The sequence below is a fragment of the Phyllobates terribilis genome, unplaced genomic scaffold (genome assembly GCF_046119375.1).
Source record: "Phyllobates terribilis strain yellow unplaced genomic scaffold, ASM4611937v1 Scaffold_2__4_contigs__length_985480577, whole genome shotgun sequence".
NCBI lineage: Eukaryota > Metazoa > Chordata > Amphibia > Anura > Dendrobatidae > Phyllobates > Phyllobates terribilis.
The window spans coordinates 8,880,003-8,896,384 of NW_027362762.1; the positions used below are offsets into that span (position 1 = coordinate 8,880,003).

At 52.4% G+C, this 16,382-nt stretch overlaps 1 protein-coding gene across 1 annotated transcript in view; it reads right to left on the minus strand.

Annotated features, from left to right (window-relative positions):
- LOC141188623 (beta-arrestin-1) overlaps positions 1-16,382 on the minus strand; it is a 500,689-nt gene that overhangs the window by 451,670 nt on the left and 32,637 nt on the right. Inside the window, exon 2 of the mRNA XM_073661075.1 lies at positions 12,445-12,622. Coding sequence (XP_073517176.1) covers positions 12,445-12,464 — 20 coding nt within the window. The 5' untranslated portion in view covers positions 12,465-12,622. The remainder of the gene's footprint in view (positions 1-12,444; positions 12,623-16,382) is intronic.

The window sequence follows — 16,382 nt, forward strand, 5'->3', positions numbered from 1 at the left end:
CAGAGCTGCACTCACTATTCTGCTGGTGCAGTCACTGTGTACATACATTACATTACTGATCCTGAGTTACATCCTGTATTATACCCCAGAGCTGCACTCGCTATTCTGCTGGTGCAGTCACTGTGTACATACATTACATTACTGATCCTGAGTTACATCCTGTATTATACTCCAGAGCTGCACTCATTATTCTGCTGGTGCAGTCACTGTGTACATACATTACATTACTGATCCTGAGTTACATCCTGTATTATACTCCAGAGCTGCACTCATTATTCTGCTGGTGCAGTCACTGTGTACATACATTACATTACTGATCCTGAGTTACATCCTGTATTATACTCCAGAGCTGCACTCACTATTCTGCTGGTGCAGTCACTGTGTATATACATTACATTACTGATCCTGAGTTACATCCTGTATTATACTCTAGAGCTGCACTCACTATTCTGCTGGTGCAGTCACTGTGTACATACATTACATTACTGATCCTGAGTTACATCCTGTATTATACTCCAGAGCTGCACTCACTATTCTGCTGGTGCAGTCACTGTGTACATACATTACATTACTGATCCTGAGTTACATCCTGTATTATACTCCAGAGCTGCACTCACTATTCTACTGGTGCAGTCACTGTGTACATACATTACATTACTGATCCTGAGTTACATCCTGTATTATACTCCAGAGCTGCACTCACTATTCTGCTGGTGCAGTCACTGTGTACATACATTACATTACTGATCCTGAGTTACATCCTGTATTATACTCCAGAGCTGCACTCACTATTCTACTGGTGCAGTCACTGTGTACATACATTACATTACAGATCCTGAGTTACATCCTGTATTATACTCCAGAGCTGCACTCACTATTCTGCTGGGCAGTCACTGTGTACATACATTACATTACTGATCCTGAGTTACATCCTGTATTATACTCCAGAGCTGCACTCACTATTCTGCTGGTGCAGCCGCTCCCTCTCTCCTCACACACATTATACATATATACACAATAATAACTACCTACACCATGACATCTGGTCCGGTTACCAAACAAAGAATAACAATATAATAAACAATAACCGACAAATTATATACAAACTAATATATACATTCTTTTTTTTTTTTTTTTTAAATAAATAAAATAAATACTAACTATACAAATATATACAAGACAAAACAAAACCCCCCACACTGGAGCCCACCAGTCCCTCCCCGGCACTGACCTGAGAGCTGCTCCTGCGTCTCATGCCTCAGTCCATGTCCATCGTCCATAGGACAGATCAGGCAGTGCCAGTTATTCACCCAAATAACCAGTGTCCCACAAGATGAACCCACCTCCCCCCTTTTCCCTCCACCCAACCTAACAGCTACACCCAAACCCATATATACAATATATACAGAAACACACAATACAATAACCACAACTGACAAAGCCCAAGTTCGGCGCCTGCAGCCCTACATCACTGTCTACTGATCAATAAAACAAAAATCTATGGTGTCAGCAGCAGCCCCCCACCAGGAGAGGAGATGACCAGACTAGGGCACACTAAAAGAAAAGCCCCTCCAGAGGAGAGCGGCCCTCCGTGTACCCAGTCTCTCATACTCCAGAGAACGCACCTTCACCAGGTCACCGAGTATGGTCCTAAACACATCGTCCACTGGGAGGATTTTCCACTGCGTCGATACTAAGCACCGTGCGTTCCACGTGTGATACCTAACCACAGCGCTAACTAGAAATAAGGTGCAGCGGTCCCGACCACCCAGGTCCCCGAATGCTCCATAGGCCCATTCCGCATAAGAGAGACCGGCCAGCCGGGGCCAGCCAATGGAGGCGCCCACCCTGTTGTACACCTCTGTGTTAAAGGGACAACAAAGCAGGAAGTGGTCCATGCTTTCAAGCATGGTACCACAATGCTCCCGAGGACAGTTCCTGTCCTCAGAGCTCCTACACTTCAGATTGTCCCTCACACACAGTTTCCCATGGAAGCAGCGCCAAGCCAAGTCCCAAACCTTCGAGGGGATCCTGATAGAATTCAAAAGATGCAGACCCACCCCAAGATCCCGACTTGGGCAATCCCTGAGCGCCAGAGGCCTCTGAAAATGGGTCAACAGAACCCTTTTGTCAAGGAGCTTCCTTGGCAGAGTCCTGACCTCCCACATTCCCAGACCCCACCGGCGAATTACCTTCAGATCCACGGTAGCGTAAGCCGGGAGATGTCCATGCGGTGTGCGGAGATCCTTCACTTGCCCTCCTGTCTCCCATTCCTGGAAGAAAGGCTGAAACCATCCCTTACAGGAGAATACCCACGGAGGTGCCCTCTCTTTCCAGAGGTTTGCAATATTGATCTTAATGAAGGTATTCACAAGGAATACCACAGGGTTGACCATACCCAACCCTCCTAGTCTCCTCGTACGGTAAGTAACCTCCCTCTTGACCAGGTTCAGTCTATTCCCCCATAACAGTTGAAAGAACAAACTGTAGACCCGAGTCCAGAGAGGCTCTGGCAAGATGCACACACTGCCCAGATAGATCAGCAAAGGGAGCAGGTAAGTTTTGATCAGGTTTACCCTTTCCCTTAGGGTCAAAGACCAACCCTTCCATTGGTTCACCTTCTGAGTGGCGATCTCTAGCCTGCTGTCCCAATTTTGTTTGGGGTAATCCCCCTGGCCAAATTCGATGCCAAGAACTTTTGCAGAGACTTTGGGTTCTGGAAGGGTGTCCGGGAGATCAAAACCAGGATCTCCTCCTCCCAGCCAGAGACTCTCACACTTATCCCTGTTGATCTTAGACCCGGATGCCTCCGAGTAGCGATTTACCTCTGACATCAGCCATTCTGCCTCCCCATCAGAGGAAACAAAAACGGTGACGTCATCGGCATACGCCACCACTCTCAGAGTGGCTTCCGGTGCTGCCCGGTCCATCCCGATCCCAGCTAACGGTCCACGCTCCACCCTCCTAAGAAGTGGGTCAATCGAAAACGCGTACAGTAGCGGGCTCAAGGGACAACCCTGGCGAACACCACACCCAACCTCAAAAGAGCTGCCAATCCAACCGTTCACAAGCGGGAAACTCTCTGCCCCAGCGTACAAGGTCTTAAGCCAATCAACGAACCCCCCCAGCAGGCCATACCTCAGAAGGACAGACCAGAGGTACTCATGATTAACCCGATCAAACGCTTTTGTCTGGTCCAATGACAGCATGTACCCCTTCCAGTGGCCAGCCCTACCCTGCTCCACCGCCTCTCGGACACAGAGTACAGCACTAATTGTACTGCGGCCCGGAACAGAGCAATGCTGGGCCCCCGAAAGGAGCTGGGGTGCAAATTTCACCAGCCGATTAAACAGCACCTTTGCCAAAACCTTCCTGTCTGCATTGAGAAGCGCTATGGGACGCCAATTCTCAATGCAAGATGGGTCCTTACCCTTTGACAAGATGATCAGGGCAGACCTCCTCATTGACTTTGGCAGAGTGCCCGAGGAAAGACACTCATTGAATACCTCAGTCAAGAGGGGAATCAAGGCGTCCTTAAAGGTCTTATAGAATTCAGATGTTAAGCCATCCGGACCGGGAGATTTCTTCAGGGCAAGCCCTTCAATCGCCAACTTAACTTCCTCTTCCCTGATCATCTCTGTCAAAACGCCAAGAGAGGGGTCTACCCCTGGTTCGGGGACGGCTTCAGCCAGAAAAGCCGACATCTCATCCCAATCCAGATCCCTCTTCCCCAAGAGGTGCGAGTAGAAGGATCTGACGACCTCCAGGATCCCCGATCTGGATCTTTTCAGGGACCCCGCAGTGTCAACCAGTCCTGTAACAACTTTACTATTCACTGACATCTTGCAGTTTCTGTAAGGGTCGGGCGAGCGGTACTTCCCGTAATCCCTCTCAAAAACCAAAGATGCGTGTCTATCATACTGACACCTCATTAGCAAAGATTTCACTCTGGAGATCTCCTCGCGGCTACCTCCAGTTGAGACAAGATGCTCGAGTTTCCTCCTCAGGCCCTGATACAGGCGGTACCTGTCCAGGCTCCTGAGGCTCGAGAGCTGGCGGAAGAATCTCGCCACCCTTTTCTTGAACATCTCCCACCACTCTGACTTACTACTACAAAGATCCAGTAAGGGTACCTGGCTCTGAAGAAAATCCTCAAAGGACTGTCTTATCTCCGCTTCTTCCAAGAGAGACGAATTGAGCCTCCAAAAGCCTCTTCCCATCCGGGGGGTCTCTGTAACATTCAGGGAAAACAAAATCATACAGTGATCGGAGAACTCCACCTCAACAACAGATACTGCTGAAGAGACGGCTTCCTCCTTTCAATAAAACCTGTCTATCCTGGACCTACAGTTACCTCTATGATAGGTGAACCCCTCGTGGCCTGGGGTGTGCCGGATGTGGACATCCAACAGGCGAGCCTCACTAGCTATACTATTAAGGGCGACGCTATCATAAGTCAGCTTGTCTCTGGAACCTCCTCTATCCCGGGGCCTCGTGACAGTGTTGAAGTCCCCTCCAAAGACGACCTGCCGACTCGTAAAAAGGTAGGGCTTGATCCTCGTAAAGAGACACTTCCGGTCCCACTTAGATTGGGGACCATAAATGTTAATGAGCCGAAGCTCCTGTCCCTTCATGAGGACATCTAATATCAGGCACCTCCCCATTTCTAACTCAATAACCCGTCGGCATTCTACCGGTGCGGTAAAAAGGACCGCCACTCCGCTATACGGCTCAGCCGCAAGAGACCAATAGGAGGGCCCGAGTCTCCACTCCCTCTTAGCTATAAACACCTCTGCCATATTTGGCAGCCTGGTCTCTTGCAAAAAGAAAATGTCAGCTTCAACCCGGCTGAGAAAATCAAAGGCCGCAAATCTAGCCATATTTGACTTAATGCTGGCGACATTAATGGAAGCCAGCGTCAACGGAGTGGGTACCGCCATCATTGGTGATTGAGTTAGATGGCTTTCTTCTTCCCACTCCCCTTACCCTCTGCCTCAGAGGATGAATCCTTCCCCCTCTTTAATGACACAGAGGTGTCCATTCCCACATTTTTCCTTCTTTTCTCGTCCTCGTCTCCGGACTCTGGGCCAGTCCCTCCCCCCAAGGACCCTGCATCCCCAGGAGAAGGAGACTCGGCGCCCCCTGTAAGCTCCGCTGAAGCCGGAACCTCACCCTCGGCCTCCTCCTCAGAGGAAGAGATGTTATCAAGGGCTTGGAACCGGTTAGAAAGACCAACCAGAGGGGAGTCAGTTTTACCTTCCTTAGGTACCTTGGTCAGAGCGGGAGAAGATGTTTTATCTCCCTTCTTTCTCTTCTTTTTGGTGCCGAGCTTACGCTTGTTCTCTAGCCACCGCTTATTATCCTCATCCATACTTTCATAATGGGAGGATTCTGAGGCAGAGGCAGTTTCCTCCCTGTGGATCCTCCTGACCTCCTCATCCAACTCATCATCCCTCGGGGCCTCAGCAGCAACACTGGCATCCAGGACAGGGGCTGCCCCGGTAGTCTGGGGCTCGCCCCGCTCCCTCTCCTGTCTGCGCTTGTCTAGACGCCTCAGCTGGGCATGCGTCTTTTTATTGCTTTTCTTCCCTGGCCCCTCAGCTCCCCCACCCCTGCTAGTCCCCTCCCCAGCAGAATCGGCCTCACGGCTTACTCCCACCGGGGTCTCGACTGCATTAGCGAAGGAGCGAGGACAACGGCTGAATGGGTGACCTAACTCACCACACAGGTGGCACATTTCTGCACGGTGCAGTTTGCACTGAAGTGTGTGGGGTCGCCGCACCTGTGACAGAGCTTCGGTTGCCCCTGGTAGAAGACCAGGATACGATCCCTACCCAGGAAGGCAGACGATGGAATGTGGGCAACCGTACCACCTGAACGCTTAAGTTTTACCATAAACGTCCAGGCCCCTGACCAGATACCAAACTCGTCGCGGTTTTTCTTTGGCATCTCCACCACCTCTCCATACCGACCAAGCCACGTCATGATGTCATAGCAAGAAAGCGACTCGTTACGAGTCATCACGGTCACTTTCTTGATCTGGTTTTGGCGAGACACTGCCTGAACGGCAAAGTCTCGCCAGCCGGGCTCATTTTTTGCCAGCTCATAATTCGCCCAGAAGAGCTCAAGCCCCTCCGGCCGAACAAAGCTGATATCAAACTCAGGCGTGGAATAGGGATGTATCAAGGCGTAGATGTCAATCGCCTTGAAGCCCATCCTCAGCAGGAGCTCCACAACTTTAGACCTTGGAGGACATGCATCACTGCCCCTCCACCGAAGACGGACCACATTCCTACGCACACTGCCTGGCCCGGCTGTTGGGAGGGACCACACTGTATCTCCCCCTTTTTGCTCTCGGAAGGCCCCGAGGCCATGCCTCTCTATCCAGAAGGATAGATCAACCTCTCGACCCTCTACCATTAGTGATCTCTCCCCCTTCTTTAGAGGCTCCAGAAGGCGCCGTTGCAACATGCCGTCCCCAAAGCCCGGAGACGAGGAGGATGCCCTATTTGCCCCGGAGGTGACACTGGCATAACTCCGGACAGGTGTTGCCACCCCCGGGGGGGCAACCGGACCAGTGACCACGTCAGCCCCAACAGTATCACCATTACCCACCTCCATCTCACCCTCCACCAAACCAGCAACCACACCACCAGACAATGAATTATCCTCATTCACCTCCACCACCACATTCATTCCTGCTGGACCAGTAACAATGGTGGATGACCTTTTGACCTCCGCATCAGGCACAAGGGGCTCAGTCACCTCCATAGAACTGGAGACGACCTCACCCCCGGTCTTATGTGTGCCCTCCACATCATTGGTCGGTAATTTCCGCTGTTTGGCATTCGGAATAATGTGCCGCTGATCTTTAGATGCTGTTAGGCGCCGCTGATCTTTAGCATCAGGATCTTCCGGACCAGCGACGCCAACACAAAATAGCACTTTCGTGGGAGGACCGGAACGCTCAGCCCCAACTGCCCCCTCCCACTGCCGCCGCTTCTCAACTAAGTGATCAGCGGCAAATGCATTCAGAGGCGCCGAGGCTACCGGAGCTGCCCCCGACACCGGGCTGCTCCCCCCTCCCACTGAGGAGCGCACCACAGCATCGTGGCCTGATGGAACGCCCGCCGCCGGGCCGCCCTCACTGTCCAGCCTCTCGGCTGATGCACCTCCTGCTGCGTCCCCGCTACTACAAGCAGAGACGGAGCTCTGCGCCTCACTACCGCGCTCTGTAATCTCCCCGCGCCTTTGCACCGGATCCACAGCAGAACCCGGGCTGGGCTGGGCAACGGGGCTTATACAGCGAGCTGAGCCTGCTGCCGACTCAGGGGGTACAGGGAGGGGGGCATATATGTATCTTACCGCTTCCTGCAGCTTTGGCTTGGTCTTCTTTGCCTTTTTGTGGCCCCCAGGTGCCTCTTCTGGTAGATCGTCACCAAGATGGAAGTTTTGGAGGCACACTGGGGACTCCAGGAGCTTAATCTCCGCCATTAGCGCCCCTCCCTGGCCGCTGCTGTCACTGTCCTCCCCAGAGCCGGCAGAACTGCGACCGGATGTCACTGTCGCCTGTCCTGCAGGGAGCTCGCTGCACGTGGCCTGCGGGTGACTTTGCAGACTGCCAGGTGGGGCTTCCTGCTGGTCATCATCACTCTCATCATCCACCTGGCTCTCAGGCTGCAGCCCCATCTGCCTTTGCTCTCTGGTATCAGCCATTTCTCTGTAGCGGTCTTCATTTATAAGTTTTTCTTTGAAATGACCACTCTGCTCCCTGATGTCAGCTTTCCTCAGTTCCAGGCGTTGAATTTCACTGCTCAGTCTTTTTACCTCGGCTTGGAGCTTGGCCTTCCTTGGTTTGGAGGCCCCTGCAGCTTTTGCGCTTGTGCAGCGCAGCTCCTCCCGGAGCCTCCTGATGAGCTTACTGGCATCTTCATACTCACGGAGGTGGATCATGACCCGGGAGGCATAGGTGGACACAGACTCCCGGGGTCCCTGCTGCGCCCACCCCCCCTCAGGGAGGTCGGCCTCACCTCCGTGAGCACTTAGCTTTCCTCCGGAAGGAGCGCCATCTTGCACGCCACTGTCAGGCTTTTCCTCCATGCTGGAAGCCTTGCGGCTTCTGGGGGACTCCACAATCCCGGGGGGAGTAGGAGCCACATTGCTGCGACTCCTGGTGCAGCGTCTCACCCCCGAGTCCTCTGATGTGCAGGCCGGTTGCTGGTTTCTTCTGCCCCCCGCCGGCCTGGTTCGGGAAGCAGAAGCCTGGGACTTGGCTCCTTCACTCATCCCAGAAACCAGCTCTCCCTCCGGGAAAGAGAGAGAGCAGGTCCCCAGGTGGAGAGGTGTTTGGTTCTCAGAGATCAGGAGCTCACAGCAGGATCTGCAGCCACCACACCCGTAATCAGCACACTGACTAGCAGCTGATCAGAGCTGCACCCAGTATGCTGCTGGTGCAGTCACTGTGTACATATATTACATTACTGATCCTGAGTTACCTCCTGTATTATACTCCAGAGCTGCACTCACTATTCTGCTGGTGGAGTCACTGTGTACATATATTACATTACTGATCCTGAGTTACCTCCTGTTTTATACTCCAGAGCTGCACTCACTATTCTGCTGGTGCAGTCACTGTGTACATACATTACATTACTGATCCTGAGTTACATCCTATATTATACTCCAGAGCTGCACTCACTATTCTGCTGGTGCAGTCACTGTGTACATACATTACATTACTGATCCTGAGTTACATCCTGTATTATACTCCAGAGCTGCACTCACTATTCTGCTGGTGCAGTCACTGTGTACATACATTACATTACTGATCCTGAGTTACATCCTGTATTATACTCCAGAGCTGCACTCACTATTCTGCTGGTGCAGTCACTGTGTACATACATAACATTACTGATCCTGAGTTACATCCTGTATTATACTACAGAGCTGCACTCACTATTCTGCTGGTGCAGTCACTGTGTACATACATTACATTACTGATCCTGAGTTACCTCCTGTATTATACTCCAGAGCTGCGCTCACTATTCTGCTGGTGCAGTCACTGTGTACATACATTACATTACTGATCCCGAGTTATATCCTGTATTATACTCCAGAGCTGCGCTCACTATTCTGCTGGTGCAGTCACTGTACATACATTACATTACTGATCCTGTATTATAGATTAGATTTACATTATATTAGTCAGGTGAAAAGAGAGAATTTCCAGAATATAAATCACTTTTTTTTCGTGCAGACATTGCACAAGCAGAGAATGCTGAGATTTCAGCTCTGAAGTCTGCATGATTGAGAGTGCAGATATTGCTGTAGATATCACCTGCAGTCCCATTCAACGCTATAGATACTACATTGCTATATGATTTGTGACAATCTCGGCTCTGCTGCATCTATAAGGTGACTGATCTGTGGTGCAGGGAGCCTCGAACAGTCGGGGTTATCTGGGGAAGCAGAGCTCGGGGGTAACAGTGAGCGGCGGAGCGGCAGAGGTCGGGGGTAACAGAGCGGCGGAGCGGCAGAGCTCAGGGGTAACAGAGAGTGGCGGAGCGGCAGAGCTCGGGGGTAACAGCGAGCGGGGGAGCGGCAGAGCTCGGGGGTAACAGCGAGCGGCGGAGTGGCAGAGCTCGGGGGTAACAGCGAGCGGCGGAGCTCGGGGGTAACAGCGAGCGGCGGAGCGGCAGAGCTCGGGGGTAACAGCGAGCGGCGGAGCGGCAGAGCTCAGGGGTAACAGCGAGCGGCGGAGCGGCAGAGCTCGGGGGTAACAGCGAGCGGCAGAGCTCGGGGGTAACAGCGAGCGGCGGAGCGGCAGAGCTCGGGGGTAACAGCGAGCGGCGGAGCGGCAGAGCTCGGAGGTAACAGCAAGCGGCGGAGCGGCAGAGCTCGGAGGTAACAGCAAGCGGCGAAGCGGCAGAGCTCGGGGGTACCAGCAAGCGGCAGAGCTCGGGGGTAACAGCAAGCAGCAGAGCGGCAGAGCTCGGGGGTAACAGTGAGTGGAGTGGCAGAACTGGGGGATAACAGCGAGCGGCGGAGCGGCAGAGCTCGGGGGTAACAGTGAGCGGCGGGGCGGCAGAGCTCGGGGGTAACAGCGAGCGGCAGAGCTCGGGGGTAACAGCGAGCGGCGGAGCGGCCGAGCTCGGGGGTAACAGCAAGCGGCGGAGCGGCAGAGCTCGGGGGTAACAGCGAGCGGCAGAGCGGCAGAGCTCGGGGGTAACAGCGAGCGGCGGAGCGGCAGAGCTCGGGGGTAACAGCGAGCGGCGGAGAGGCAGAGTTTGGGGGTAACAGAGGGCGGCGGGGCGGCAGAGCTCAGGGGTAACAGAGGGCGGCGGAGCTCGGGGGTAACAGAGGGCGGCAGAGCGGCAGAGCTCGAGGGTAACAGCGAGCGGCAGAGCTGGAGGGTAACAGCGAGCGGCGGAGCGGCAGAGCTCGTGGATAACAGCGAGCGGAGTGGCAGAGCTCGGGGTAACAGCGAGCGGCAGAGCTCGGGGGTAACAGCGAGCGGCGGAGCGGCAGAGCTCGGGGGTAACAGCAAGCGGAGTGGCAGAGCTCGGGGGTAACAGCAAGCGGAGTGGCAGAGCTCGGGGGTAACAGCGAGCGGAGGATTTTAATGTTCTCTCTCTGGTTATATAATGTAACATTGTATCCATGAGAACAGCGGAGAATGCTCCGGACCGCTACAATGTAACAAACACGACCCCTCCCCCAATACTAGGTTACATAAGAGCCGGGCTGCGCTGAGGAGCGTCACGACCACTGGCACCACACACGCCAGCCGCCGCGCCACCACTCATAGAAGCATGCGCTGCAACGTAAGACATGGCACCGCGGGGGAGGAGGAGGGAAGAAGGGCTGACATGACCCCGGTGGGCCCTCAATGGCATCCGGACTCAGGACCTGTGACCGCTGCAGGTAATCACTGCCCTTTACCCACAGCGAGCATCTCTGGATGGCCCCTTTGTGGGCACAAATGACCCGGTGGCCCTCAGACCCTCCGTCCAGAGCTGCCCGGGGCGATGGTGGAGACTCCTATACATTGCATCGTCGTACACAATGGCGGGCACACGGCGGTTTACGGCTACGGTTCACACTTGCGCTGTTTTGCCATCTACGCCGTCACAGGCCATTCATCTAGAAGGGTCAGTCACCCCCCGGGCACCGAGGCCTTGCAGGCCCCCGTCACTGATGCCACCTTACAGCTGTGAATGGTGGGGGGCACGGTGCCACGCCACGGGGAAAGCTCCAGAACCGCTACGACTTCCTCAACAGAGACCCCTCGAACAGGAGCTCCGCTCTGCCTGGACGGGGGTCGCACGGGCACTTTGGGGTCTACCAGAGAAGCTTAACCCCTACAATGCCAGGCCGCTGCCCCTCATTCATCATTTTACATTCGGAAGAGCAAAAACAAACAAAAAAAGGAACAAACTCCTTTAACCCCTTCCTGCCCACGTGGCACGAGACTCGCGCTGGCGCGGTTTAACCCTTTAACGGCTAGGTCAGGGCGACCGCCCGTCCCTCGTTATTTCGAGTAGTTCCCCTTCTGGTGTCACATGGTGTCACATCTTCTGTTCCTTAAGACGGACTTAACCCCCGAAGTGCCGGACTCCAGCGCTGGACGAACTGTGATGGAAAGACTCTGAGGAGGAAGCAGCTCTGTTAACCCCTTCCTGCTGACATGAAGGCGAGAGCCCCGGTTATACCCCGAGCCCAGGACATCCCCCGCCACAGACCGACATTGACCCACGCCAGGAGGAGCAAGCCTTGTTAACCCTTTACCCACCGTGCTTGGGTTGCATGCAGCAAAACAAAGTGATAAAGAGGAAACATGGCCGTATGCAGCGAGTTCAGCTGCGGATTTAACCCCTTCATCAGGGCACCCTACATCACCATTTAACCCCTTCACGTCTATACGCTTTTGCTTGCACACGACCCTACGTATTATGCCGCCTGCAGGTCCTGGTGGCACACGGGGTCTAGTGACGGCCATAACCCTTTATGTGCCAGCCGGGATCAGGCGCAGGTGCCCTCTCCTCCGTCAGTGAGATTGGCGACCGCCGACTTTTAATTTTATAAAGCCACAGAGAAAATATAAGGACCATTAACCCCTTCCTGTCAGACTGTAATGTAAGGCCCATTAACCCCTTCGTGCCAGACTGTAATGTAAGGTCCATTAACCCCTTCCTGCCAGACTGTAATGTAAGGTCCATTAACCCCTTCGTGCCAGACTGTAATGTAAGGTCCCTTAACCCCTTCCTGTCAAACCATAATGTAAGGCCCATTAACCCCTTCCTGCCAGACCGTGATAATAACATAGCAGAGCTGTCACCTTAAGGGTTTAACCCCACGAATCCCACAGCCTGGGGAGCAGCAGCCACAACAACAAGCAGCGGCCAGGTCCGTTAACCCCTTGCTGGCAGCGTGTGATGGACCTACCTGGTTCCTTTGTCGCCCATGGCCAGGCTGGTGTCAGGGTGGTCGGATGCCAGGCTGCTCGGGGGGACCCCGCTGCTGATCTCCCTCTCGCAGATCGGGGCTGGATGGACGAGGGCTCTTGTTGTGGAGCGAAGCAGCTGCAAGTGAAGCGACCAGTGGTCTCCGTGCGGGTGAAATCCTGGAGGATTAGAGGGAGGAGAACAGGGAATGTGAGAGGAGCAGGAATCAAGCTTCTGCTTCTGATGGGGACTGTGCCATCAGCAGCTCCTTCTCCCTCCAGCCTGATACTGTCTGTGGGCTGAGCGAGCTGTCAGCTCTGGAGATCCACCCTCACTGCAGCGCTGCACTGCTTCCTGCCGAGCACGGCACACACTGACTGCAAGCACTGACTGCACACACTGACTGACTGCAAGCACTGACTGACTGCAAGCACTGACTGACTGCAAGCACTGACTGCATATACTGACTGACTGCAAGCACTGACTGACTGCAAGCACTGACTACACACACTGACTGCAACCACTGACTGCACACACTGACTGACTGCAAGCACTGACTGACTGCAAGCACTGACTGCAAGCACTGACTGCATATACTGACTGACTGCAAGCACTGACTGACTGCAAGCACTGACTACACACACTGACTGCAACCACTGACTGACTGCAACCACTGACTGACTGCAAGCACTGACTGACTGCAAGCACTGACTACACACACTGACTGCAAGCACTGACTGACTGCACACACTGACTGACTGCAAGCACTGACTGCACGCACTGACTGCACGCACTGACTGACTGCACACACTGACTGACTGCAAGCACTGACTGCAAGCACTGACTGCACACACTGACTGCACACACTGACTGACTGCAAGCACTGACTGCACACACTGACTGACTGCAAGCACTGACAGCACACACTGACTGCACACACTGACTGACTGCAAGCACTGACTGCACACACTGACTGCAAGCAAGCACTGACTGCACACACTGACTGCAAGCAAGCACTGACTGCAAGCACTGCAAACACTGACTGACTGCAAGCACTGACTGACTGCAAGCACTGACTGCACACACTGACTGCAAGCAAGCACTGACTGCACACACTGACTGCAAGCACTGACTGACTGCAAGCACTGACTGCACACACTGACTGCAAGCACTGACTGACTGCAAGCACTGACTACACACACTGACTGCAAGCACTGACTGCACACACTGACTGCAAGCACTGACTGCACACACTGACTGACTGCAAGCACTGACTGCAAGCACTGACTGCAAGCACTGACTGACTGCACGCACTGACTGCAAGCACTGACTGACTGCACACACTGACTGCAAGCACTGACTGCATATACTGACTGACTGCAAGCACTGACTACACACACTGACTGCAACCACTGACTGCACACACTGACTGACTGTAAGCACTGACTGACTGCACGCACTGACTGTAAGCACTGACTGACTGCACGCACTGACTGCAAGCACTGACTGACTGCAAGCACTGACTGCACACACTGACTGACTGCACGCACTGACTGCAAGCACTGACTGACTGCACGCACTGACTGCAAGCACTGACTGCACACACTGACTGACTGCAAGCACTGACTGCACACACTGACTGACTGCAAGCACTGACTGCACACACTGACTGCAAGCAAGCACTGACTGCAAGCACTGCAAACACTGACTGACTGCAAGCACTGACTGACTGCAAGCACTGACTGCACACACTGACTGCAAGCAAGCACTGACTGCACACACTGACTGCAAGCACTGACTGACTGCAAGCACTGACTGCACACACTGACTGCAAGCACTGACTGACTGCAAGCACTGACTACACACACTGACTGCAAGCACTGACTGCACACACTGACTGCAAGCACTGACTGCACACACTGACTGACTGCAAGCACTGACTGCAAGCACTGACTGCAAGCACTGACTGACTGCACGCACTGACTGCAAGCACTGACTGACTGCACACACTGACTGCAAGCACTGACTGCATATACTGACTGACTGCAAGCACTGACTACACACACTGACTGCAACCACTGACTGCACACACTGACTGACTGTAAGCACTGACTGACTGCACGCACTGACTGTAAGCACTGACTGACTGCACGCACTGACTGCAAGCACTGACTGACTGCAAGCACTGACTGACTGCAAGCACTGACTGCACACACTGACTGCAAGCACTGACTGCAAGCACTGACTGCACACACTGACTGCACACACTGACTGACTGCAAGCACTGACTGCACGCACTGACTGCACACACTGACTGCACACACTGACTGACTGCAAGCACTGACTGCACACACTGACTGCAAGCACTGACTGACTGCAAGCACTGACTGCACACACTGACTGCAAGCACTGACAGCACACACTGACTGCACACACTGACTGACTGCAAGCACTGACTGCACACACTGACTGACTGCAAGCACTGACTGCACACACTGACTGCAAGCAAGCACTGACTGCAAGCACTGCAAACACTGACTGACTGCAAGCACTGACTGACTGCAAGCACTGACTGCACACACTGACTGCAAGCAAGCACTGACTGCACACACTGACTGCAAGCACTGACTGACTGCAAGCACTGACTGCACACACTGACTGCAAGCACTGACTGACTGCAAGCACTGACTACACACACTGACTGCAAGCACTGACTGCACACACTGACTGCAAGCACTGACTGACTGCAAGCACTGACTGCACACACTGACTGCAAGCACTGACTGCACACACTGCAAGCACTGACTGCACACACTGACTGACTGCAAGCTCTGACTGCAAACACTGACTGCAAGCACTGACTGCAAACACTGACTGCAAACACTGACTGCACACACTGACTGCAAGCACTGACTGCACACACTGACTGCAAGCACTGACTGACTGCAAGCACTGACTGCATGCACTGACTGCAAGCACTGACAGCACACATTGACTGCACACACTGACTGACTGCAAGCACTGACTGCACACACTGACTATGTACAAGAATATAACTACTATAATACTGCTCCTATGTACAAGAATATAACTACTATAATACTGCTTCTATGTACAAGAATATAACCACTATAATACTGCTCCTATGTACAAGAATATAACTACTATAATACTGCCCCCTATGTACAAGAATATAACTACTGTAATACTGCTCCTATGTACAGGAATATAACTACTATAATACTGCCCCCTATGTACAAGAATATAACTACTATAATACTGCTCCCTATATACAAGAATATAACTACTATAATACTGCCCCTATGTATAAGAATATAACTACTATAATACTGCCCCTATGTACAAGAATATAACTACTATAATACTGCTCCTATGTACAAGAATATAACTACTATAATACTGCTCCTATGTGCAAGAATATAACTACTATAATACTGCTCCTATGTAAAAGAATATAACTACTATAATACTGCCCCTATATACAAGAATATAACTACTATAATACTGCCCCTATGTACAAGAATATAACTACTATAATACTGCCCCCTATGTGCAAGAATATAACTACTAAAATACTGCTCCTATGTACAAGAATATAACTACTATAATACTTCTCCTATATACAAGAATATAACTACTATAATACTGCCCCTATGTACAAGAATATAACTACTATAATACTGCTCCTATGTACAAGAATATAACTACTATAATACTGCTCCTATGTACAAGAATATAACTACTATAATACTGCCCTCTATGTACAAGAATATAACTACTATAATACTGCTCCTATGTACAAGAATATAACTACTATAATACTGCCCCCTATGTACAAGAATATAACTACTATAATACTGCCCCTATGTACAAGAATATAACTACTATAATACTGCCCCTATATACTAGAATATAACT